At 47.2% G+C, this 25554-nt stretch overlaps 1 protein-coding gene across 2 annotated transcripts in view; it reads left to right on the top strand.

The window, feature by feature from the left end:
• The window catches only part of INPP5A (inositol polyphosphate-5-phosphatase A), a 193833-nt gene that overhangs the window by 30296 nt on the left and 137983 nt on the right, over window positions 1-25554 (top strand). For both annotated transcript variants that reach the window (XM_065746757.1, XM_065746758.1), the window contains exon 2: window positions 11689-11730. In XM_065746757.1, the coding sequence (XP_065602829.1) occupies window positions 11689-11730 (42 nt within the window). The remainder of the gene's footprint in view (window positions 1-11688; window positions 11731-25554) is intronic.

The following is a 25554-nucleotide window of genomic DNA, read 5'->3' as shown; positions in this document are numbered from 1 at the left end:
ACAGATAGTGTGAGACTAGGTGCTAAAGAGGCATCTCTGTGAGCTGTGCAGGGGCTTTTGTTCTGAGCAGCCCCTGATGTTTCTCAAACTAGAGATGTGTTCACACTGTTGTTCAGTAGTCTGCAGTTTTTCGTTAATAAATGGCGTGTGTTCTGAAGTCCACTGCTTTTGTTCAGAGAGCCTGCACCATCTGACACACTGTTCGCTAATGTTCCTGGCTTTTGTTGCCTGCCTAGTATTTCCTTCCTTGAGAAGCTATATTTAGTGCAGACAAGTATTCACTGTGGCACAGGACTAAATACAGTTGCCTTTCAAACAAAAGGAAATGGTTCTCTTTAGGGATAAGCGTTGAACGAAGGGCAGGATTTCCTGTGGAAACTCCTGTGCATGAGAGTGGACTTGTACTGTGAATGTAATGACAAAAAATACTAAATGAGAAACCTGGGCAATTTGCACTAACAGAATAGATTCCCTCTTGCCTTATTATTCCCTTCTAGATTCCCTTCCCTTCCCTCCCCGTTCTTTTTGACGTGTGCTTTCTGTAGCTTGGATTTGGCTGTCTGGGAGATGGTGATCAGTGCCATTTTAAAACATACAGTTCTGTCCAGAACCAAGCTGACATCGCTGCGTGGTTTTGGGGCAGCTGCTCTCTGCCCCGCACTGTCTCTGTCACACAGTGCTGTGCCACATAGAACGGGGGAAATGCTGTGCAGTCCCATCACTGAGGACAACAAGTCAGCTTTTACAGTCCAGAAAGTCAGTGGCAGATAGGACAGGCTGTGAGAGAAGCAGATTTGTTTGCTGGTAAGTACTGCTGTATGTGCTAGAAGATACTGAATGTGACCGGTTTCCTCATCCTTGCTAGCAGCTCTAAAAATAGTCTTTCAGGATAAAATACTGAACTGTCAAATCTGTCCCAGTGGTGAGAAAGGGGACAAAACCAGGAGCTGGGCAGTTCAGCAGGGAACGAGAAGTTCTAGTTTCTTTTAGTGCAGTTGTAGGAATGCTGTTTGCACTAGAAATCTCTTCCAATGGATGTGCAGGCTGATTTGTTTAAAAGGTAGGAACCTGGGAAGCTTTGCCTAGTGTTTTAACCCATCCAGTGTGTGTTTCCTTCTGCAGTGATGTGGGCAGCTCAGCTCCCCAGGCTGGGGCAGTCACACCCTGAGTCAGGATGACAGGCTAACAGTGACATCCACAGAGGAAATTCCTGTGCCTGAGACTGTGAAAGGAGCTGAGGGGATGGAGGGTGAGAAGCCAAAGGTTACTCTTGTCCCTCATAAGCAGAGGGGCAGAAAGGTGCTCCCTGAGCTGGTGGCTGAAGGTAAAGGCCATCATCCCCAACATCAGTCACAGGGTGGGCCCTCAAAGCCCACCCAGCAGCAGCCTGTGCTCTGGGCAGGGACCCCTCCATCCTTCCAGGCAGCCCAGGACCCATCCAGCCTGGCCGTGGGCAGCTCTGGCAGCCTGCTGCTCCCAGCCTCAGCCCTTGGTGAGGTGCTGTGGAGCAGACCAGCAAGCAGGTCACACAGCCATATTGACCGTGTGGAGACAGTGAAGCAACTTCAAATATGAGATAGCAAAGTTCATAATTAATTTACATCCCCCCCATTTTTTTTTCTGAAGGGTTTTTAGAAGTCCTTTTTAAGGCAGTATTCCTTATGTTTCTTGTGTTAGTGTTTTATGGAGACTTTAGGATCATAGAGTCATAGGATGGTGTGGGTTGTAAAGGACCCTTAAGGTACTGTAATTCCATCCCCCCTGCTGCAGGCAGGGACACCTCCCTCTAGCCCCGGTTGCTCACAGCCCCTTTATCTGTCTGATTGTAAGCAGCATGGGTTGTCATTTTTTTTGTTTTTCTTCCAAAGTGAATTGAAGCTTTCTTTACTGAAGGAAGCACATTTTTTGTCAGCGTTCCCATGCTAAGTGCTGAAGAAGCAGGAGCTAGATTGCTTAGTGGTGGTCCACCAAGCAGGACACATTGCCCTGATCCAAACGTGCGGTGAGCACAGCAATGTTGTGAGCTGGTAGCCCTGAGCTCAGTGGGGGTGAGGAGTGGGGGGCACGGGGAACAGCTGCACCAAATGCCTGTTGTGACAGCACACTTTGAGAGCAGACAGGAAATGGGGAGCATTGACAAGTGTCACAATGTTTGCTTGTTTAAACAGCGGGTGGCTTTTTCCCCCGATTTAGCTTTTGTGGAGGCTGAAATTCAGGCAGGAAGACAAAAAAAAAAGATAACTTCTGTGACAGCAGTAAACTTTACTTCTGCTTTTCCCTCACAACAGGAAGAGTGCTTGAATGGAAGAGCTATCTGTAAATACCTAATTATCTCACAGCATCCCTAAATGGCTGAGGCTGCCAGGACACTCGTGGTCCCTCTGCCCCCCGCGTGTCAGCAGGGCCACCCAGAGCCGTGCTCAGCCCCACATCCAGATAGAGCTGGAGATCCCCAAGGAGGGGATCCCACATCCCCTGGGCCCTGTGCCAGAGCTCCGCCGCCCAGCACAGCAGTGCTGCCCGTGGGCAGGGCCGGGCTCCGTCCCCTGCACACCTCCCCTCGGGTATTTGTTCCCTCCCTGTGGTGGTTCTGAACAACCTTTGCAGATCATAGCGTTGTTGATTGAAGATGCTTGCAGTACAGAGCCACGTTGGTTAGAAAAATAAATAGAAAGCCCACTCTACTTCAGATTGAAAGTCATTTATAAGCATCTCCCTCAGCTTTCATGTAATCTCCTCTGCTGTTGCTTACTTATGTTAGATACTCTATATATCAGTGTGATGAACTGTGTTTTGCCCCCTGCTCATTTTTGCAGAAAATTGGCAGCCACCCTTAGGACTGTGGTGTTTTGATGTGGCAGACAGCTCGTGTGTCACTGATGTGTGAGTTGTGGAGTTGGTTCTGTAATGCTCCTGGTGAAGCCTTGGACTTTTGTCTCTGATCAGAAAGCAGTTATCTTGTAAATGTGGGCCTCTTCTCAAGAAGAGGTCAGCTGTTGCTCAGAGCAGTTGATAAGTGTTGCTATGCCTCGCTGCGTAGAGCTCATGAACTTTAAGTTCTTGAGCTTTTATCTCATGGAAGTTCCTGTATATGTGGATAGTTAGGGTTTTATCTATATAAACATGATGGCTTGGCCTAAGCTTTTGTCTGTGTGTGACTGGTCCATATTTAGGTTTTGATCTGCAGGTACTGTAGTCATCCTACTGTTTCTCAGATTTTTTCTGCCTTCCAGAGGGCAGCTATAGAATCATTTATAGCTGCCTGTCTCACTTTGCTGAGAATGCCAGAAAACCTGATGAGAGTGATGTGCTTCTGCAGGAATTGTTTCCCTGCTGGTGGCAGTGGTGGGATTCACGAGCTAGCTGGGGCTGGTGTGTGCTGTGAAGTTTCCCTCTCAGTGGTGCTAACTCCACATTGGAGTTGTAGAGCACAAGTCAGGCACTGAGTGTATGCATTTCTTCCATTTGTGTGATGGAAGATACATTCAGAGCTTTTTCAAGAAGTGTTTTATACACACCACCACAGATAATTATCATGTCTCCTGCATTATTTGTGGATGGGGGAACTATTATGAAGCTCATCCCGGCTCCCAGTTCTGTAGCAACGTGCAGCAACAGTGATTTTTTTCTTCCACGTGGAAGAAATAAGATTTCCCATGCTTAGCAAAATCATGTCGTTTTGGCCCTGATACAGTATCTGCTTGCTTTGTTTGCTCCAGAGCAGAGGAGGCTGAGGGCAGCTCCCTTGTGGTGACCCTACAGCTTCCAAAGGGGAGCTGCATGGTGCTGCTGGAGCTCAGCAGGCGGTGAAACACAGCTCCCAGCTGCTGGGTGTGGGGTTGGGTTCTGTGTGGGGACAGGGCTGGACGGGGAGGGACCCACAAGGACCATCGAACTCGAAATATTCAGTGATTGTATGTTTGTTAGTTCAGAAAACCGGACTGCAAGAATGCAACCTGACCTAACACCAAGGGGTTTGAGGTGTTTGTTGCTGGACACTGTGTAGTGTTATTTTTTTTGGGGGGGGAGTGGAGGGGTTGGTGGTGCTTTTAATGTTTGTTTTCTAGCAATTGCTTCCAGTTTGCTAGAGTTCAAGTTTTAGTTTGGATTATAAGAGGGATTTGAATCTTCTCAGATGGTGGACTTTAAACTCACTAGTAATGCTGATTTGTATTGGAAGTGTCCTGTAGCATACATAGGAAAAATACATTAGGGAATTGGCTTTCATATGCATTTGTTGTGGTCAATATGAAGTTTAGAGACCAGAGTTTGAGGTCTGGCCTGCTGTAGGATGGCTTTTCTCTGCTGTTGCACCTGTGATGGTTTTTAGGAAGTATTTTGCATGTGCTTGCTACCCTACAGTGCTCCCTGGGGCTGTTTGGCCCAAGGGGTCAGGTTGGAGCCATGTCTTTCATGCAGAAAGGCATACTGAATTAGCTAGCCTGTGGTAATTGTCTCCAGAGCATTCATTTCTTGCTTGAAAGGAAAGGCTCTCGGAGGCTGTGTGCTGCTGTGAGGAGGCATCGTGCTGTCACAGCCTGCAGGCTGGCATGGCACCGAGGGCATCTCCGGGCTCCATGGCAGCGCTTGCAGGAAGAGCCATCCTGCCCCTGGTTCGTGTGGCTGCTGCCTCTGCTGCCTGGGAGGAGCACTGGAGCTAGAGATGTGCTGAACATTAAACTCTGTCTGTGTTACAACTTGTATGCGTGAAATTTGAACGACAGGATGAGCAGTGTGGCTGCATTCTGGGTACTTGGCCCTCAGTGCCTCTCGCCGACCTGGCCTTTATCAGGCTGTTGCCAGCTGCTGACTGCAGTTTTTTTTGCTTATTTCTTGGGTTTGTTTCTGACTGGCACTGTGCAGCCTGCTAGGGCAGGTGGGCAGAGCTGCATGGGAGGGCACAGCCATCCGCAGTCAGTGGTAACTGCTGGGGTTTGGTTTTGTTTTACTTTGCTTCTCTAAGTTCGTGGGCTCAGCAGTTTTTCATGTGGTATTTGAAAGGAGGGGAGCATATTTATGCAGCAGATATAACTTTTGAAACAAGATCCTAGGAAAGACTGTATTCCTGCTGTTATGGTTTAAGAATAGTTATGAATAATGGTTAATTATCTCTGTATTTACCTGGGGAAGTTCTTAAAGATCTAATTAAGAAGAAAAGCAAAATAGTCCATCTTGTGTAGACAGAATTGTGGCAGTGATTGTGAGTGTTGCCAGAGCTCTGTTCTATCTATCAGTATCCAAAAGCAGATTAATGCTACGTACAGTTGTTCTCTGTATAGGCTCTCATTTCCCCAGTCCATTCCAGAATCGGGATATGCAGTAATTGAATGCTCTATTAATGCAGTTAATCCCTGCTTCTTGCAAACAGTTTGGGCTGATAAAATACGTAGGGTTGGATTAGCTGTTATTGTTAATACTCTTAATACACTGCTTATTCAAATATCCAAGAGCCTTTAATCTTTCTGTAAGAAGTTGGTAATAAGAGTTAAATTTGAAACATGTTGGAAGTTTGCTGGGGTATGGTTATAGTTAAGATTCAGGGCTTTACTCAGGTCCTGGCAGTTACAATCCCAGTATGTCAGGAAGTACCATGCCAGGACATGCATTTTCTTAGGCATGTGATGAGGACAGAGCTGAGGCAGTCAGGGCTGGGGTTGGGTCTTGGTTTTGTGTTTCAGGTGTGCTCAGGGAAGGCGTGCATGCAGAAGCATGATGCTACTGTGGGTATGGTACGAGTGTGCTCCCAGGAATGGCAGTGAATAAATATTGTCCAAAAAGAATTACTGAACTTCACTTCTTTCAAGTGTGTATGCAAATGTGTGCTAGACCTGTGTAAATCAGGTCAGCGGTGTCAGAGGTGTGCGTGCCTGCACTTATTTCAAGGCCGTGTTTCCCAAGGGCATGGCATAGCCACTGCTGCCTGGGGATGCTGCAGGGCAGTGTCGGCCGTGTAACCCCAGGGGGAGGCTGGCTGCCTGGGCCGTGAGCTCCCAGCGCCTGCACTGGGAATCAGGGGAGTGGTGTCAGGGAAGCCCTGTGTCCACGTAGGGCTCCTGGGAATGTTTAATTCCAGCACGCATGTGTAGATTATTTGTACCTTCAGCTCGCTATGCAAGATCTAGTCAGGCAGTTCTCCTGCGTGCTCGTTCTGAAGCTCAGTGCATTTTCACAAAGTGAGTCAAGAATCTTCTTTTGGCCTCAAAAGAATTGAGACTATTATTGGCTAAAAATAAACTTTACAAAAAAAAGAACGTGCTGTCTATAATTCATACACTTCTATTTTCCACTGAATGACTGCAGTGTAATTTTGTAGGAAATGGAAATACTGAGCAAAATACAGATTACTTGTATGTCTGTTTTGAAGAGCTGCTTGTTTTGGGGATGCCGGCAGCTCATGTGGTATCCATGTGTTTGAAAGCTTGCAACTTTTCCTTACAGCCTGACCAATGCAGTAACCAGTGTGACACTAACAGACTTCAAATAGAAAGTCAGCATGAAAAGAGGCTTTAGTGGGATTCCAAATTCCGGGAAAAGGTCAAAATCCCTTTTAACTGAAGGGAGGGGCAGTGTGTGGTCAGAGCGTCCTGTTATTTGACATGGTTCTTCCAGCTAGAGTCAAATCAAGCTAGGTTTTAGGGATTTAGGGCTAGGCCTTCTCTTTGTGGCTCCATTTATTGCAGATGTGTGTGGTTAAATGAAACATGAGGATGAAGGCAGGCTCATGCTCCCCAAGACCTCGAGCTGTTTGCAGGGCTTAGCTACAGAGCACAGCCTGAAGTGCAGGCAGGCTTCCCAAGCTGTGTGCGTGCTGGGGGTGCTCTGTGCGTCGGAGCACTGCGATGGCAGCAGGCGGCACGCTGGGAGCGATGCCCTGCATCATAGCTCATAACGGGGGAGGGCACTCGGTGCCTGGGGAGCTTCTGAACTGCAAGGGGTGATGAGGGCAGGCACGACAGAAATTCACTTTGTGCTCAGGGAAAGGAAACTTCTCTTGAGAGCACGTGTGAGTGTTTCTCTGACACCTTTCTTCTGTTCCCCCCGATGTTGCTTGAGCCCATTGCTCCTTGGCTGTGTACCAAAGGGCGCCCAGAGCAAACAGCGGCACACAGAACTGGAAGCAGGAGAAGCCAGAAACAAGCATGCTGATAAGGCTGAGCTTTGGATAGTCAGTGGATGAAAGAATTCGGCACTAGAGGGGACAAAGAAAAGATTACTTTCATTTACATTACAAAAAGAATGAGATAATTTAATGAAGGGCAGCAAACAGTAAGGATGGAAGAAGCCCAAAGAATCTGGAAGACACAAAATGTGCTGTATCTAGTTTTAGACTGAAAAACAAAAGGAAGATAACAGTCAAGTGGAAAGATCATTTATCTCTAGTCTTTGAGAACTTAATTTATACAGAGGAGACTGGGGAGAAGCTGGGAGCAGAGGGCTAGCTTAGAGAACATCACTGCAACAGTGGTAAAAGCAAAGCAAGGGTGTGGGTGTGCCGAGGCCACAGGAGAAGCGTTCTGGTGCAGCTGCAGGTGGCTGGCACAGGAGGCTGTGTCCTAACCCTTGCCTTTTGTAGAGGAGTCCTCACTAGCAACCACAGTAGCCTAATTAGATGCAACTGCAGGTTATGGGGCTCATAGTCTAGCATGCTCCAGTCCTGCTCTTCCTTCTCCTGATTTGTGCATTTTTGCCACTACTTCCTGGGAAGACATTACTTGGTAAATGTGCAACCTTTGTACTGTAGCTGTTCTGTCATTGAGCTCTTGTCACCTGTTGTCACCTCTCCTCAAAAAAGCTTCACCCATGATCTCTGGCTCATGATTTGCTTCTTCCCTGTGACTGCAATCACAGGATCATTAAGGTTGGGAAAACTCTCTGAGATCCCAACCTGGCACAGCCTGTGCCAGTGCCTGACTGCTCCTTCATAGAGGAAACTTGTTCTAAAACCCAACCTGACCCTCCTCTGGCATGACTTAAGGCCATGACCTCCCATCCTGCTGCTGTTAGCTGGGAGTGGAGGCTGACCCTTACCTTGCTACATCCTCCTGTCAGGGAGTTGTAGGGAGCTGTAAGGTTTCCCGTGAGCTGTTTCAGCACTCCTTGCTTTCAGATTCTATCTTAGTTGAGTTCCTCTGGTAAGGAGCCAGGATTGGTTCCTGTCACAGGATGCTTGAAATCGATTTCACCTTTGTGGCTTCGTGGTGCTGTAGTTGGAGGAGTGCCTCAGTCCGTTTTGTCCCCTTTGCTGGGCACCTGAAGATGCAGGCATGTGTCTGTGCCTCTCTGTGTTGATCTCAGCATCTGGTTTTATGATATCACTGTATGGTTTCAAGTACCATCAGAACTCCACCTCCTTCAATAAACTTTGGAATTAAGCCATACAACTGAAGAGAGAGATAACTGTCTTCAAAAGGGAAAGCAGAAATGAAAAGCAAATATAAAATATGGAGTAGAGATTGGGTCAGCAGGATATGCAAATGTGTTGGGTTCTGTTAACGAGGAGTTGGATGTAGTTGGGTGGATATGGTGGGATGGGGCTGTTTTCTCATTGGACAGCCTGATCTCACGTAGCCCTGCCCACGACAGGGAGTCGAAGGAGACATGATCCTTAAAGGTCCCTTCCAGCCTTAAATCGTTCTTATTCCTGAGCTGAGGTCCTGGAGATGCATGGTGGCTTCATAGAGCATTCCTGTTGTGGCTCATGAGGCTTGTAAGTGGTGTCTGCTGTAGCTAAAAATAAGAGGGAAAGAAAAGCCTTTAAAAACTGATGATCGTAACCATGTGATATTCTTCACGTGAGTCTGTCTGCAGGCTGCTCCCACTTCTTGCTGCTGTCCACTGCTGGCATCTCCAGTGTGTTGCTCATCCACCTTCAGAATGCAGCTGCTGTAGATTTGTTTCACGGTGTTTGAGGTCTTGAATTTGTGAAGAAACTGCTTTCTGAATCTATTGGTACCTTGTGCAGTCAGAGGTGGACTGAGGTGGTGATGCTCTCCATTTGTAGCACCTGTCCTTCATATTAAATGGTGTTTGGTGGTATCTGATGACTGGAGGTGTTACCTGTGCCTCTGGCACCTGCTGCAGCCATGTCCCAAAAACTGGTAAAAAGTTGGGAACCATCCTTTCTCAGGATCAGCTTGGTGTTATCTCTTAGTGGAAGGGGTTTGGGATCTGGGGGTCCTGGTGATGACAGGTTGGCCATGAGCAGTATACCCTGGTGGCCAAGAAGACCAATGGGATCCTGTGGTGCATTAAGAGGAGCGTGGCCAGCAGGTTGAGGGAGGGGATCCTCCCCCTCTGCTCTGCCCTGCTGAGGCCTCACCTGCAGTACTGTGTCCAGTTCTGGGCTCCTGGTACAAAACAGACAGGGATCTGCTGGAAGGAGCTCAAGGAGGGCTACAAAGAATAAAGGGTGTGGAACAGCTCAGCCTTTCCTCATAAGGGAGGATCATAAAGGATCTGATCCACATCTATCGATATCTAGGGAGCAGGAGGCAAAGGGACGAGGCCGGACTCTTCTCAGCAGTGTGTGGTGATAGGACGAGGGGGAATGGCCACAAACTGAAGCATAGGAAGTTCTGCACCGATGTGTGTGGGAACTTCTTCCCAGTGCAGTGATGGAGCACTGGAGCTGCACACAGAGGTGGTGGATCTCCTTCTCTGGAGACATTTAAGACCTGCCTGGACACCGAGCTGTGCACCCTGGGCTGGGAGCTGCTTTGGCAGGGGGTTGGACTCTGTGATCTCTGGAGTTCCTATCCTCTGTGTATGTGTATATATATATCTACATATTTTACATGTGCCCAATCTCTATCTATGTTAGATTATTTTTCAAAATTAATAGGTCCCTGGGGCATGTAGTTGCTGGCGTAAATAAGATACAGTTAGGAGTGTGAATCTTTGTTTTTACGTGGAAGTTGTCTATTACCTTCTAAAGAATTCAGTTCTGGAAGCAAACACAGCCGTGCTGAAGTCTGCCTGTGGTCTGCAGTGCAGGATTTGCTCAACGTGTCTTCATAACAGTCACAAATTTTTAATGAGAAATTTTGCAGTTCCCAAGATCTTGCCTCTTACTGGATTAAACCTGGCCTTTTGGTCGAGATCATACAAATCACACACAACACATGTAACTTGCTCCCCATCTACATCTCTTCCAATTAAAACCAGTGCGTGCTGTGCCGTTGTTGTAGCTTAGAGTTAAGAGCTGGCTTCAAATCCCAGCAGCTCCTGTTTGTTTCCTCATTTTTATGAATGAGTTCTTTCTTATCACTCATAGAGTTGTCTCATTAAGCTCAAAATGAGTGGGTTAACTTTGTAAGAACAGGCAGTTATGGAGACAGCATTATTTTGGAGAGAATGTTTTATCCTTTGCTTCACTGCCTGGAGTTTTTGTGCCTGCAGCTTCCTTGCTGTGGCTCTGCGGTGTTGCTCAGCTGAGCGGAAGGGCATGAATGGGATATGTAGATGTTTTGCTCTGTGTGTTTATTAAAGATGACCCTGAAGTTGGACCAAGCCCTGTCCCTCTGGTGGAGAGGTGCAGAGCTGGGGCAGGCGTGGGGTGGGCATGCAGAGCCGTGATGTGGTAAGGGGCTGCTGCTCTGTGCTCACCTGCCCTAAGACCAATAGTGAATTGCCATAGGGAGTGCTGGGAAAGCTTGTCATGAGAAAATTGTTGCACCTAGGGAGTGAAAGCTTCCCCTTATGTCTTGTGACGTCTGAATTTCAGAATCATTAACAGTGTGCAGTCAACAAAAGGGAGGTGACAGCAGGGACAGAAGTGGTGTTTTTTTCCCTTGGCTTTCCAAAAATGTCTTTTGATTTTTTTTGAAGCAGTGTGGAGGGGAAGATCCTCAGTTCTGAATTTATTCTATGCAGAAGTTTACAGCTGCGTTTAAGTAATTGAAAATAACACATTTTGATAGGAAAATAGAGCAGAACAGTAATTTTGTGCTGGTGTTGGCCTCTAACCAACTGCTGCCTGAACTGTTATTGAGAGGGGAGGATGGGGCATCTGCTTTCCAGTGCCACACGTTCCATTGTGTCCTATGGATGCTGTGCATTCCAGCTGTTTCTGTAAGAGGAGAGTGGTTGGGTCTGTGTATCCCCCTACCATGCAGACATTAGCAAATCTTGCTGATGATATAAGTCAATAAATGCTGCAGCTGTTTCTGCATTTGATGTGTAGAAGCCAGCTGTCTGCCTCTGTATCTGTGTGCTGTGCACTTCATAGAAGGCAGTGCTTTGTGCTCTGTATATTTTTGCTGCTTCAGTTTTCATAATTTCTGCAGCAATTCTGAACTCTTCTCCCAGTTTGTTGTTGACAGGAGCTCCAGCCTCCTGCAATGGCACAGCTGTCCCTCTGAGCCCATTGTTAGAAGTAAATCTGTGTAATTTGAAACTGCGTTCTCCGATTGCAAGAACCGTGTGTCAGCAGTTCATGTGAAGGTTCTGAAATGCAGGCAGTGAGTGCGTACTTCAGAAGCAGGTATTTTGATGAGTATCAGGTCTGTGGGTTTAATCACTGGACTATCTTGTAAGTGTATGGATGCGCTGAAGTTGTAAACACAGTGCATCTTCCTTAATCATAGAGAACCACCCACTCAAAAGCACCAAGAAGAGGGACACGTGTTGGGATATTGTTGTAAAAATGTGTTGCTTCTGTTCCTAATTTGTTTGTATTTTGCTTTTCAGCCAGAAAACTTGCAGAAGAATTGGCTTCGGGAATTTTATCAGGTAAGATAGAATATACTTATTCACAGCATAAAGATCTTTCACTTCTGTGAAGCTAAAGTCTTTATATTATTTTCAAAACCCGTCTTAAGAGTGTGCCCTTTGGGTTTCTCAGTGATGATCGGTGTATAGATGTTGTTTGTTCTCACTGACAATCTTCTGGCTAAAAAATTTTGGGCACTTTATAAGAAGGTATGTATACATATATATGTTGCAGTCCAGTTCATGTCTTTATTAGAATCTGTCAGTTGCTGGTGCTGGTTTGCAGCAGATCAGCCCTCGTATTTGAAGTCCTGTGAAATTTTTCGATTTCAGAATAATGTAGAAGTACTGTAACTGTGTGTCAGAGCTGCTGAAAAGTATTCTTAAACATGTTATAAGCTGAACTGCATTTTTTAAGTGTAAAAGCTGCTCTAATGCATCTGGTTTTGCAGTAGAGATTGAACTGTTGAGCTTGGGCAGAAACCTTTCATCCTTTCTGTGTAGCATTAGTGCTGTTTTACTGTGATAATTTGTCACGTTTGCTAGAGCTGATAGATCCTGAAGTTCCTTTATTCAGTATTAAATCTCTGATGTAAAAATAGTTCACATTATGTTCTGGTATTCAGGGTTTAAAGTGAAACTCCAGCACATACAGCAAAGTGGATTTTTAATGTTTGCTGTACTTTTTTGTGACTGGGATTATAATCTTGGAATTACATGGCCAAGGTACGAGTGCGGTCTGTTTGCTGTTGGAAGAGCATGCACACTGCAGGTGGCTTTAATGGCAAGTTTAATGCAATTGTGATGAGATGGCGTAACCAGGCTGATATTCCCCACTGTCTGTCATCTTCACAAAAGATGAATGTATTTATTTTTTTCCTTCAGCTTTGATTGATAAGTGATGCTTAAGCTGTATGGGTTTCCTCAACTAATTCTGATTTATAAACTTCTTTGCATTTTAAGAAAATACTCCATGAAGAAAACATTTCAATAGATAGAAGACTTTTTCCTTTAGATCACTGAATATTTTATAACACTGTTACTTCTGCACATTCATCCACAAGACTGTGCGTGTTCAGTTGTTACTGAAGTGGAATGGGTTAGCACTATGGAGATGTCCCCAAATACTTTGTGGAAAACAGGAAAAGGAGGAGGGAGAAATGAGCTGCTGGTGTCCTGGAGCAAACAGCACTGACGTGGAGCTGGGTTTGCTGTCTTTGTCCCAGTGAATATCGGGCATGCCAAGTTCAAAATAGGGAGACATGGTTCCTTGACACTCCCAGGTGGCGGTGGAGTCCAGGCGTGGTCTGGCTGAGCTGTAACTGCAGCAGCCCTGAGCCCATCCCTCAGCTACAGCACTTCTGCTGCCTCCTTCCTTCCCACCCTTTCTGCCCTCCTTATCTGCGGTCCCAAGGAAGTTGTATTTAAAGAAACAAAATTGTTACGGGCTCAGCTGATCACCAGCAGTGAATGACGCAGACAGTCCTCAGCTTGAGGAAGAGTGCAGGAGCCTTGAATCCTTCCCGTGTTGGGTAGGACTGCTGCTGCTGTAGGAAGTGGAACAGAACTTGAAGGAAAGGACTTAACGTGCTGTGCTAAAAGTAGCACAGCGCAGTCCCGATGTTAGGCTGTGTAGCAACCCAGCAAATGTACAACTTCAGGTATTTTTTTATTCAAGTTTTGCATGCTTGAAGTCCTCTGCAGATCAGAGTTGATCAGGAGTACTGAAAGCTGGTGCTTAAAAGAAGGCTGTTAATGCTTCTCCATAAGCTCAGAACCCAGGTAAACCACAGACCACAACCTTTTTCCATTCTTCTGAGGAATTCAATTTGCATATACGGTGGTGTCACTACAGTTTGCATAACTTCTGAGAATGCAGTCCTTGTGCAAGCTGTCAGAATAACCTCCACAAAAAAGGGAAGCGCTCGGTTTAAAACGTTTCTAAAAATTAAACCCATCGTGGAAAGATGTCTCCATGTTTGAATAATGGACTTAAACTCAGCTGGTGACTGGTCATGAGTGGTGTTCCCCAGGGCTCGGTGCTGGGGCCTGTCTTCTTCATTATCTTTATTGATGACCTGGACAAGGTCACTGAGTGCACCCTCAGTCAGTGTGCAGGTGACACCAAGTTGGCTGCAAGCGTTGATCTGCCTGGGGGCAGCAGGGCCCCACAGAGGGATCTGGACAGGGATCGCTGGGCTGAGGCCTTTAGGGCGAGGTTCTGGGTCCTGCCCTTTGTTCACAACCACCCCAGGCAGTGCTACGGGCGTGGGGCAGAGCAGCTGAAGGCTGTATAGAGGAAACAGACCTGGGGCTGTTGGTTGGTGCTTGGATGAATGTGAGCCAGGAGTGTGCCCAGGCAGCCAAGAAGGCCAATGGTATCCTGGCCTGTGTCAGAAGTAGGGCAGCCAGCAGGAGCAGGGAAGTGATTGTCCCCCTGTACTGAGCACTGGTGAGGCCGCACCTCAGTGCTGCGCTCAGCGTTGGGCCCTCACTGCAGTGCACACACGGAGGCCCTGCAGCGTGTGCAGAGAAGGGAACGGAGCTGGGAGGGCTCTGCAGCACAGGGCTGTGGGCAGCGGCTGACGGAGCTGGGGTTGGGCAGTGTGGAGAGGAGCTCAGAGGAGACCTCATTGCTCTGTTACGGCCTAAAGGATGCGGTGCTGAGCTGGGGGCCTCTTGTGTAACTGTGTTAGGAGGAGAGGGAACGGCCTCAAGTTGTGCCAGGGGAGATTCAGAGTGGATGTTAGGAAATACTTCTCTGCAGCGGTGCTCAGGTGCTGGGATGGGCTGCACAGGGAGGTGGTGGAGTCACCGACTCTGGGGGTGCTCAAGGAGCATTGAGACACTGTGCTGAGGAACGTGGTTTAGAGAGAGCTATATTGGTGATGGACAAGCAGTTGGACTGGATGATCTTTTCCAACCTTGTGGGTTCTGTGAATGTCAAGTAACACGTGGAGGAACATTTGTGGTTTTTTGTTGTTTGAGTTTCAACAAATTTAAATTGGGGATTTTTGTTGCTGTGATACATCAGCACAAGTCACTTAATTTGTGTTTTACCTATTCTGTGTTTACTTACTTGTGTTTTATTAGGAAATGCTATATGCGTTTCCCGGAATGTAGTATGTGGAGGACTTGAATAACTTTTAAGTGGCCCATGCTAAAACTGAGTTTGTACTATTGCTCCCTGGGCTGTCTGATGCAGTACTTAGTGGCTGACAATCCTGCCTGCAGCAAGGGGGTGGAACGCTGTGATCCTTTCTGTCCCTTTTAATCCAAGCCATTCTGTGTTTCTGTGATATGATTCTACAAATGCTATAGAAGCACAGCATCTTTTACGTAGGAAAGGAGCTGTGAAGGCCACCTGGTGCCACCCCTGAAATGCACACGGACACCCACAGCTCCATCAGTGCTCAGAGCCCATCCCTGCCCTGGGCTGTCTGCAGGGACCACCCCCACCTCTGTGTGCAGCCAGGGCCGTGCCTCGCTGCCCATTGTAACACGCTCCTTCCCTGTAGGCAGTCCAAACCTTCCCTCTTTCAGTTTGAAACAGTTTTCCCTTGTCCTACATTCAATCTTGTGTTATTTTGTGTTAAATTACACAATTTATTCAAGAAATGCAGACAAAAAAAAGTTTTAAAAAAAACTTAGTGTGTAATGACATCTTACAGAATAGCAGCCCTTAAAGTAGCTTGGTACTTTATTACCTTTCTCAGCACTGTTGATAGAGCTGATAAATGTTGTTTGATCTGTTTTACTTGGATGCATCAGTCTCTTGTGAAGTTGAGGTCTGCGTTTTGGATGACAGCTGGCTGTATTTTAAACTTGGTCTGCTATCAAACGCTGGATGGCTTTCTGCCAGTGCTGGGTAGTTGCTGTTTTTCCCCTAAGGAGAAATACAGCATGGTGACGGGGCAGGCCGGCTGAACTCAGCCCAGCTGATCATGGGCAGCAGCTCCTGGCACAGTCCCAGATCAGTGCAGCCGCTCCCACGAGTGATGTGTGGGCACAGCTGTCTGCCTGGGGAATGGCGTGAGCCTCAGCCTTGCTGCTGCTCTGCTTTCCCATTGCTGTTTGTAGTTAGCAGGAACGTTCCCTGGATGGCTGTGTAACGGTGCTCCTTCTCTTCTGTGGATGAGAATGTGTTTTATATTACCTATAAAGCAAATGTCACCTGTCCTCCCATCTTCCTTGTCTGCACATAGTAGCGCACGAAGGATTGCATGTGCTGGCAGCTTGAAGACAGATTTCAGCCCCCAGGCCTTCTGCCACTCCTTACTGCAGGCTGGGGTGGTAGGTTTTTGTGAGGGTTTGCCTGCTCTCAAGTCAGACACTGCGCTCCATCTGAAAGGCATTACAAGTTTGTGTTTGCTGCTTCTGCCTTTGTAATTGAGTTTGGTTTTGGATTTCCTCTTCAGAGCCAGAATAGTACTTTTCCTTTAGGAAAACTTTTGTTTAATTCACTTCCAAAAGCTTCATCTCAGAAACTTGCTCTTGGAACGTGGAAACTTGAGAAATGGTCTAGCATTTTTCTTCTGCTACAGCTGTCATCGTGTTTTGCATCTTGTTGCATTTTGGCTTAGCACAACTGAATAATTTTAATCTGTCAGCATGCGTAAGAAGGCCAGGAGTACTTCCTCAATCCGTGGCGTTCCGAAGGCAGGCTCATTGCACACCGCTGCTGCTCGGAGGGAGCTCCATCCTGTGCCCGCTCGGTGCTGGTGGGGGCTGTGCCCGCTGGTGCTGCAGGGCCCTGCTGGCCCCAACTTGGTGTGACGTGTGAGGCTGTGACCGGGAATTTGGCAGCAAGTTTGTGACTTAATTTAGGCCTGGGAAGTATATGCGGTCTGGCCTTGGAAATTCAAGGCCCTCCTGTAAGCAAAAATACCCCGCCCTTCTTGGTGAGGAATGGAGGGTGCTTCTGATGGTCGCGCAGTGATGGATTTTTTTTGGTGACGCTCTTACTGCTGAAATGGGGAAGGTTCATGCTGTTCGTTACCTCTTAGATTAAGAGGAGGAAAATATGCACTGAACAAGCTGCCAGCTGAGTTTTTCCTCTTGTGAAGCTCAGATTTGGGAAGGAATGTGGATGGCTGTGCATTGCTGCTGTTTAAAACGTGCTTTGAGTTAGGGGTATGGACATGAGGTTCAGAGCTGCCAGGATTACAGTGAAGTATTTCTTTGTTAATGGTTGCAGCCACCTCCTCCTCCTGCAGAGAAGCTGTTGGGATGAGGAAAAGAATGAATGCCCAGTAGTAGCCGTAAACAGGACAGAAATCTGCATTCTCCTCAGTGTGTGGTGCTGCTGTCACAAATAGGCATAAAGCCATTCTTAATGTGTCTCTGTATGCTTAAAACAAGCTATGATTTTTCTGCAGAAACCAGAACATGGGCAAAGCTTGCACTTTGAGCTTTTTTTAGCTGAGGTGAGGACAGTGAAGATGGTTGCAGTTCCTGCAATCCTTTCTTGTGGCTGCAGTAAGGAACAGACCCAAACCAAAACAAGAATTGGGGTAGTTTCTGAGAACTCACTGTGCTTCCCTGGTGTGGAATGGCTGATGCAGAGGGCAGCTGGGCAGTGCTCTCACCCCAGGCTGCCCCCCAGCTCCTGAAAATCACTTGAGACAAAGGCAGCCCCGGAGCCTTCATGGCAGAGCTGGAAGGGTTGAATGCAGCCCTGAGGGCACTGGTGGGTGGCAAGCTGGACATGAGCCAGCACTGTGCCCTTGTGGCCCAGAAAGCCAACTGCATCCTGGCCTGCACCTAGAACTAGTAGGTAAGCATTATCACTTGTTTAACTGGCAGTATTTTTAATTCTACCCTTCTGATTACTAAATAATTCACCATTTACCTTCTCCAGTATTATTCTCATCACAGATACTTGCAAAACCTTTGAATATAGCATGCTCTAGTTTGCTTGCTTGAACTGGAAATTTGTAGGTGTTTTGTAAAGGTGATGCTGCCAGGAATTTCGGGATTTGAGAGGCAGCTGTGCCAGCCCAGCATTGTAAGGCAGTGCTGGATGGCTGTGGTATGCAGCCAAGTCTGACTGTGGCTGGGAAACCCCTCTGTTCATGTAGGGTAATAATCCCTACTGTCAGCCCTGGTCCTGCAGAAGGAAACAGATGGGTTTGTAACATGATTTCTGTAGTGCATTGTGCTCCTGTGTATCATCCTTACACAGTGCTGTCTAAATCCTGTAGCAAAATCTGTTGACTTGACAAAAACAAGGGGAGGCATGGATTATGGAGGAAAGATGCTGCAAAATTGCAAGGTGTAGTTTGCTCTAATTTCTAATGTCTCATCCAGAAAATAATTGTTACAGTTAAAAAGACCCTACTTGAATCAAGGTAGTTGAGAAAAAATCGTGTAAGCAAATATGTCATAGTGTGCCCATCATAATCAGAAATTACAATGAAGGAGGAAGAAAACTCTTACAGAGACAGAATTTAGTGCAGTCTGAATGCTGGTTATGTCTCACTTCATAATAGTTTCTAGTAACTTGGATCTCAGCTGTGTTGTGGTTTTCTGAACCTTCTGTTCAGTAAAAGCTTACACTCTTGCTCCAGAAGCATACCTTGGAAACGAGGAGGAAAAAAATGGTTGTTTGGAGAAAAGTGAATATGCATTTAATAAGAATAGTGGTGCAGAATGCTATGGGGAAGAGTTGGGGATGTTTGGGGAGTTGGGAGTTTGATGGGGAAGTTTCATGTTTAACACGGCATTGGATGATGAAATGAACTAAATGTTAAGCGAAGCACAGAGTACTCATAGAATATGCAAATGGGTTTACTGTCTGATTTATGTGAAGTGTCCAGTATCCAGTTGTAATCACAGAATCATGGAAAATGGCTTGGGTTGGATGGGACCCTGAAGATCATCAAGTTTCCACCGCTCTGCCACAGGCAGGGCCACCAACCTCCAGATCAGGCACTATACTAGGCTGCCCAGGGCTCCATCCAACCTGGTCTTGGATGCCTCCAGGGACAGAGCATCTGCAGCCTCTCTGGGCAGCCTGCACCAGCACCTCACCATTCTCTCTGTAAAGACCTTCCCCCTGTCATCCAATCTAAACCTTTCCTCCTTAAGTTTAAAACAATTCCCAAATGTGTGTCTCCAATTCAGTGATAAGAATGTGGACTATGTCAAAGACCTTGCCCAAGCCCAGGGAGATGACATAGATCTCTTTCCCTTCGTCCAGTGATGCTGTCATTCATCATAGAAGGCCACCAGATTGGTCAGGCATGACCTTCCCTTGCTAAAGCTGTGCTGGCTGTCTTGGATCGCCTGCTTGTCATGTGCCTGGAGGATCATGTTCAAGGAGGATCTGTTCCATGATCTTCCCAGGCACAGAGGTGAGGCTCATCAGCCCTCCTTCCTCCCTTTTTCTCTAAATGGGAGCGATGTTTCCTTTTTTCCAGTCCATGGGGACTTTGTCCAACAGCAACAACTTTTCAAATCTGATGGAGGGTGGTTCAGCACCCACATCAGCCAGCTCTTTTAGGACCCTGGAATGCATGTCATCCAACCACATACACTCATATGTGTTCTGTTTCATGAGGGCATCTCAGACTTGCTCTGCTCTTACACTGGGGGGGATTTACTCCCCCAGTTCTCACCTAGAGGCTCAGGGATGCAAGCTTCAGGATTATGAGACATACAAGAATGCTGGTTGCCAGTGAAGAGCTCATATGACTGAGGTGAAGAGCTCATATGGTACCTCAGCTTTCTCCATATCTGTCATAGCAGTTCTCCTTTCTCATTTACCAAAGGTGGTACGCTCTGTATGGTTTGCATCTTCTGCCCAGTGTACCTGTAGAATCTCTTCTTGTTTTTAACATCCTTTGCCAAGTTCAGTTCCATCTGTGCCTTGGCTTTCCTAATCTCCTCTCTGCAAGTCCAGACAGCATCCCAGTGTTCTGCCAAGGTGATGCACCCTTATTTCCACAGCTGGTACAGTTCCTCCTTTTTCCTCAGTCAGACCAGCAGGTCCTTGCCAGGCCATGCCTGTTTCCTGCCTCCCCTGCCTGCTTTCTTATTCTGAGAGGTGGAGTGCTCTCAGAAGGGCATCCTTAAAGAGCAGCCAGCTTTCTTCCATCCCTTTGTCTCTGAGGGATAGCTTCCCAGGAGATCTTGTCCCAGCAATTCCTTAAACAGACTGAAGTTTTCTCTCCCAAAGTTCAGGGTCCTGACAACACTGTTGGCCAGGCCCACATTTCTTGAGATCCCAAGTTCAACCAAGGCATAGTCACTGCAGCCCTGGCTGCTCCCAATCTTAACACTTTTAATGAAATGTTTTCCCTGCGTTGGTGAGCACCAGATCCAGCAGTGCTTCACCTCTGGTTGGTCTGCCCATTACTTGAACCAGAAAGTGATGATCCATGGAATTCAGGAATCTCCTGGATCTCTTGCCGCTCACTGTGTGGTTTTCCCAGCAGATATCCGAGTGGTTTAAATCCCCAACAGGATGAGTGCCTGCAGCTGAAGGAGGAAGGCTTTGTCAGCAGGCTCCTGTTGGTCAGGTGCCCTGTAGTAGACCCCTACCACCAGGTGCCCTTGATCAGCCCTATCCCCAGCACGCAGGCTCTCAGCCTGCTCCTCGCTGTTTCTCAGGGGGAGCTCCTCACAGTCTATCCACTCTTCAACATCGAGGGCAGCTCCTCCACCCCTCCTGCCTATCCCATCCCTTCTAAAAGAGGTGGGACTCCTTGACAGTGGCATTCCAGTTATGGGAGTCATACTGACACATTTCCATGATGGCAACTGGATCATAATTTTCCAAGCTCATCACAGTTTCCAACTCCTGCTTATTTCTCACGCTGCATGAGTTGGTGTAAAGGCCCTTAGCTGGGCTTTCTGACACACTGGCTTTCTAGGGGAGCCCTCCCCCCTTAAACCTTCAGAAGAAATATGATGTTTTCCCCCTCTGCTTCCTAGTGGGGCACAAGAAGGTTTTGGATGGGGGACCGGCAACATTACATCCTCTAAGAAGTCACTGCAAGATCCTGCAGGACAGTTCAGAGGTTTTTCCCCACAATCTCCTGGTGTGACAGCAACCCCAAGCCTTTCTCAGTCCCATCACACTTGACTCTCTTCCCCCATTGGATCAAGAATAAAGCCCTGGGCTACTTGCATTTGCTTCCCCTTTCCTACCCAGTTTAAAGCCCTTGATCCTGGCCAGCTCTTGGGTTAGGATCCGTTTCCCTCTCAGACCAGTGACACCCATATGTGCCATTGGACCAGGTGCTGAGTAAATCACCCTGTGGTCAAAAACCCAAAGTTCCTATGGTGGCCCAGCCTGTCAGCCACAACTTCATCACCTAGGTTTTCCTGTCCTGCTCTGTCTCCTGCTGCCCCACACTGATGTTAGTTCTTGGAGAGGAAATTAAGGGCGTGTGATAGGAAAAGCATCCAAGAAGTGACATTTGTGTGGGAGGGCCATGGAGAGGCCTGCTGTCTATTTCTTCTTTTCCCCTCTCTTCCTCATTCCTTAACAGCTGGAGCTTTTGAAAATCCTTGCTGATTTTGGTAGCAGTCTTTTTGCCATGTTAATGACATTGCTGGTGTACATGCAAAGCTGGGGGTGAGGTATTTTTTCCTGGTGCAGTTTGTCTGTGTTGCTAAATTTGTTAGAGAGTGTTTAGAGGTTTTATGTGCAGTAATACAAACATAAAAGGTTACCTAAAAGCGAAGTACAATCTTGCTATTGCTGTACAGAAATTTTGTGCAGTGCTGTGTGTGTTTCCCTTTTTTTGTGGGGGAAACTCAAGGCAGCCTCAAATTCAGCTGCTTACTTATTTTAGTAGATTTAGTCCTTTTCATTTGACTAGACAGTGATTGACTGCTCATGCCAGCTCAGGTCTTCCGCCTCGTTCGGGCAGGGTTGTGCACTTTGCCACGTTTTGTGGCATGGAAAGCACACAGCAGCACTCATCTCAGCTGCACAGCGCATGTGTGGAGTTCAGCATGTTTTTCCAAGCTGAAGCCTCACTGTGCAGGTGTTGGTTCAGCAATTCCTGCTCGAGTGGAAAGGCAGGAGCTCAGCCTGGTGCAGCGGGGCGGGGAGCACCTCGTTGTGCCGTGACATCACGGAGACTTGGGGCTCCGCACTCCTGGGGAGCTCCTGCTCAGCCTTTTTTACTGGTTTCTGTTGCAAAAACTTTGTATGGAACAAAATGAAGTCGATCTTCTTATGGTGAAAATTTCTGTGTAGATGACTTACTCTGAGATTTGGAGGAAGCAGCCAGGAAAAAAAAAGTCAATACCTAGAAAAAAAAAATTGATCTGACAAACTGAACACATGCACATGCTGGCAGCACCCATTCCTTTATGAAGCTGTGTAGCCTGCAGGTCTCAGGGTAGGGATCCGAGCCCCCTGCTTTGGGCCAGGGCTGTGTTTTGCCCTTTGAGGACCGTGGAGACACAGTGCCATGGGGCTGGGGGCACCCACCTGCGGGCCACAGAGTGAGCGCTGTCTGTGGGAAGCCCTTCTCTCGTGCTGGAGGTGTAAAGCTGCTTGCCTGCTGGTGATAGCATGCTGCAATGTTGCTTTGTAAGGTTTTAAGCAAAAAGCCTTCAGGAGTTACTGAAGAATGTCACTGAAGTATTGTTAAATGTAAGTAACTCTAAATGCCTGTTGTAGTTTCCTGTTGTGTATGTGTGTTGAGTAGCTACTGTAAGTAGACTTCTTCCTGGCCCTAGTTTATAGCATACTATTAAGTGGCATTAAAAATTAAGTAGTAATTGCTAGGTAGTGACTTTCTTTGCTGTGTGCAGTGTGCTGTAATAATAGAGCAGTAGTGGCATTTGGATGTGTGCTGTGCTTGTGCAGCAGTGGCCCCTTCACACAGTGAGCTTTGCTTGGAGCTCAGCTCTGGCTGGAGCAGCAGGGAGCCCTTCTGTGCTCTCAGTCAGGCCCACTCACTGCCTCCCTTGGCAAATGAGGAGCACAAAGGTACTATCCCCAGCCTGCCCAGACCCAGTCATCTCCCCACAGGTCCTCTGTGGCTTGAGCTGTGCCAGCAGGTGAGATGGAGGAGCTGCTGGTAGACCTTGCACAGCAGAACTTCTGAGCACCTCGGGCACCACAACATAGGCAGGATGTGAAACCATTAGAGATGGGCAGCAAAGATGGCAAGAGGTCTGAGGAGCAGCTGATGTCCCTTGGTTTGTTAGGTTCATAGTGGAGGAGGCTGAGGTGAGGCCTCGTGGAAGCCCTGCTGCAACTTGCGGGAGTGTGGAGGCACAGCACTGAGCTCTGCTGACATCAGCAGGACCTGAGGGAGCTGTGCAGGGCTGGGTCAGGGGTTGGCAGTGGGTGGTGGACACGGCCCTGAGCTGCTGGAGCTCAGCGAGCACTGCCACACCGTGCTCAGCCGCAGGGTCTGGGCTTGGGAGCTGCTGTGTGGGACGGGGCTGGTGCTTGGTCCTCGTGGGTCCCCCCCAGCTCGGGATGCTGTGTGATATTGTCATGCATTGAGTAATCAAGAATAATGCCCAGCTTTAAAAAATGTTGTTCTGTTGTAGATGCAAATTCAGCATTTATGTGATCAAGTATATGATCTTTAACCTCTGTCGGATATGAATTTTGAACTCTGAAAACTCATTATTCATTATTACTGTTCGTTCTTCTGTCGCAGTTGAGAACTAGTAAAAGGTAATAAAGTGGAGCAGATTTGCTCCTAGTTTGAAGGTATTCATTATATGAGAGGGTATAACTAGTATTCAGGTGTGTTTTTGTGGGTTAACCTCTGAGGAGCGCCACTGAAGCCTCTCACTGCTGTAAAGCTAATGCAGTTTCCTCATTTTAAAACCTGGTGTGCAGTTCTTTGTTGTTATACCTGCTGTGATTTCAGACCCTCAGAGATATGCACCAAAATCTGTGTCCTGCATCCATCTCAGTTCAGGTTCCAGGAATCACTAGGCTGCAGTATTTTCTGTTGCTGCTGTAGCACAGCAAAGTAATTCTGCAGTGTTTTTCCTGTGCAGGATCCCGTGTTCAGGGCTCCCTGTTACTCATCCTCGGTGCACAGTGTAGCTGGTGCCTGCATCGTCTCGGCAACCATTTATTTTACTTTTGTGTTAGCAGCTTCTTAGCTATATTAGCTATGTAAGAAGAGATTCTAGCTGTTGTAAGATCAAAGAAGAATGTCACATGTCAGTACTTTTTTTTTTTTGCATTATTTGAAGTAAGGGTTTGGTAGATGTGTTGCTTTGAAACAGAATTGTATATGTTTGCTTTACAACACTGAATAGTTACATTTGTTTTCTAATTAAGGTGATTTCCAAGAGCTATCAATATAGATAAGATCTGTAGTTGGAAGCCAAAACTGATTTGGAGCAATAAAGCACACAGAGCGTTGGGACTGTGTATTGTTTAGGGACCACAAATCAGCTCTGTCACAGAGTCCAACTTCACAAGTCGAGTTTGGTTAATATTTATCTCCAGGATGTTAAAGAAAATAACCAACAAGCAGACTTCATGAGGACACTTGGTTCCTGCTTGGCTGCTGGACTCGGTGGCAGCGGGCTGCTGGCAGGAGCTCTCTCATGCAGTGCTGCTCTCATGCTTTTTGATGTCCTGCCTTCTGTTGTATGTGTATGCACGGCTTTCTGCAGGATGCTGTGCTTTCTGTAATACTGTAAATTGGGCATGTAACTTCGTAAGGTAATTAGCAGAGCAGAAGTGTGCATCTCTGCAGAGAGTGAGTGTGCAGGGGCTGAAACGAGGACCCCACAGCCTCGTGTTGCCTTGGTGCTGTGGTGCTGCCTGCGCTGGGGGTGAAGCTGGTTGGGTCAGTGCTGTGTTACCTGCAGGGAGGGATGGCAGCCGTGCAGGCACACTCCATTTGCTGCATGGGCAGAGCCCCAGCACTGGGGTGGCACTGTGGCTCCTGCCCATCATCTCCCCAGAGCTCTGTACCTTCAGCCGTGGGCAGGTTTGTTTGCAGTGCTGGTGGCAACAGCTTCCTGCAGCCCTGGTGTTGCTGGCTGGAAAGTGAGGCAGTGTTTAGTCTTCTGGAAAGCAAAACTTCTCTCCAGGCATTGGCAGCCGTACCAAGAAGGAGCATGCTCACAGGCACTTCGTGACTGTGTGTGCTGTGCAGCCCTGGGTTTGGTGCTGGGTAAAGTGCTGGAGCCTTCTCTTCTAATTATTGATGCTCTTATAAAAGCAGCTGTCAGTAAAGTAAGCTTTTGTAGTTAAATCAAATGAATGAAAGTACATGTGTATCAAGATGGGCAAAACTTCATTGGCTCTGGGTATTTTAGCTGCTTTGTCTGTCCTCTGCTTCTTCCTTTCTTTCAGTTAACTTTTAATTGGATCCCACTCTAGTTTGACCTCAGGCTTTATGATGGCAGCCTATTTTTAAAGCAAGATTACTGTGTGTCCTAGTTAGTTCATTAATGCCAGTTTGTGTCCAAGTAAATCACAGAATCATTGAGGCTGGAAAAGGCCTCTAAGATCCCCAGGTCCCTCCCCAGCCCTTCCCCACCACTCCCCCTGGCCATGTCCCTCAGACCACAGCTCTTGCACCAGCACACACGTGATTGCTTTGTGCTGTTATTCTCTTCAAAACTGAAATTGTGTTGTAGCTAGTGTCCATTTAATCATCTTGAGTAGTAATGCTAAATGCAAGTTGCAGAGGTTTAGTGCCAACACAAAGGTGTTTTAGACACGGTGTTTGCAGTGCTGAATGTAGTTTATGCAAAGAAAACATTTAAAGGCAAAAGAAGTGTGTAAAGCAGCAGTGAATGTATAAATGCTGCGTATTCGGCTAGATGTGCTGCAAAGAAGCATACTCTGTACTTTGAGTCTGATTGTATCATAGTGCTGGCTATTTAATA

This window comes from Cyrtonyx montezumae, unplaced genomic scaffold (genome assembly GCF_038088225.1).
Source record: "Cyrtonyx montezumae isolate F1298 unplaced genomic scaffold, pur_monq_1.0 scaffold_4, whole genome shotgun sequence".
In the NCBI taxonomy this organism is placed as follows: domain Eukaryota; kingdom Metazoa; phylum Chordata; class Aves; order Galliformes; family Odontophoridae; genus Cyrtonyx; species Cyrtonyx montezumae.
Note: the sequence above shows the minus strand (reverse complement) of the source record. Positions and strands in the feature narration are given on the sequence as shown.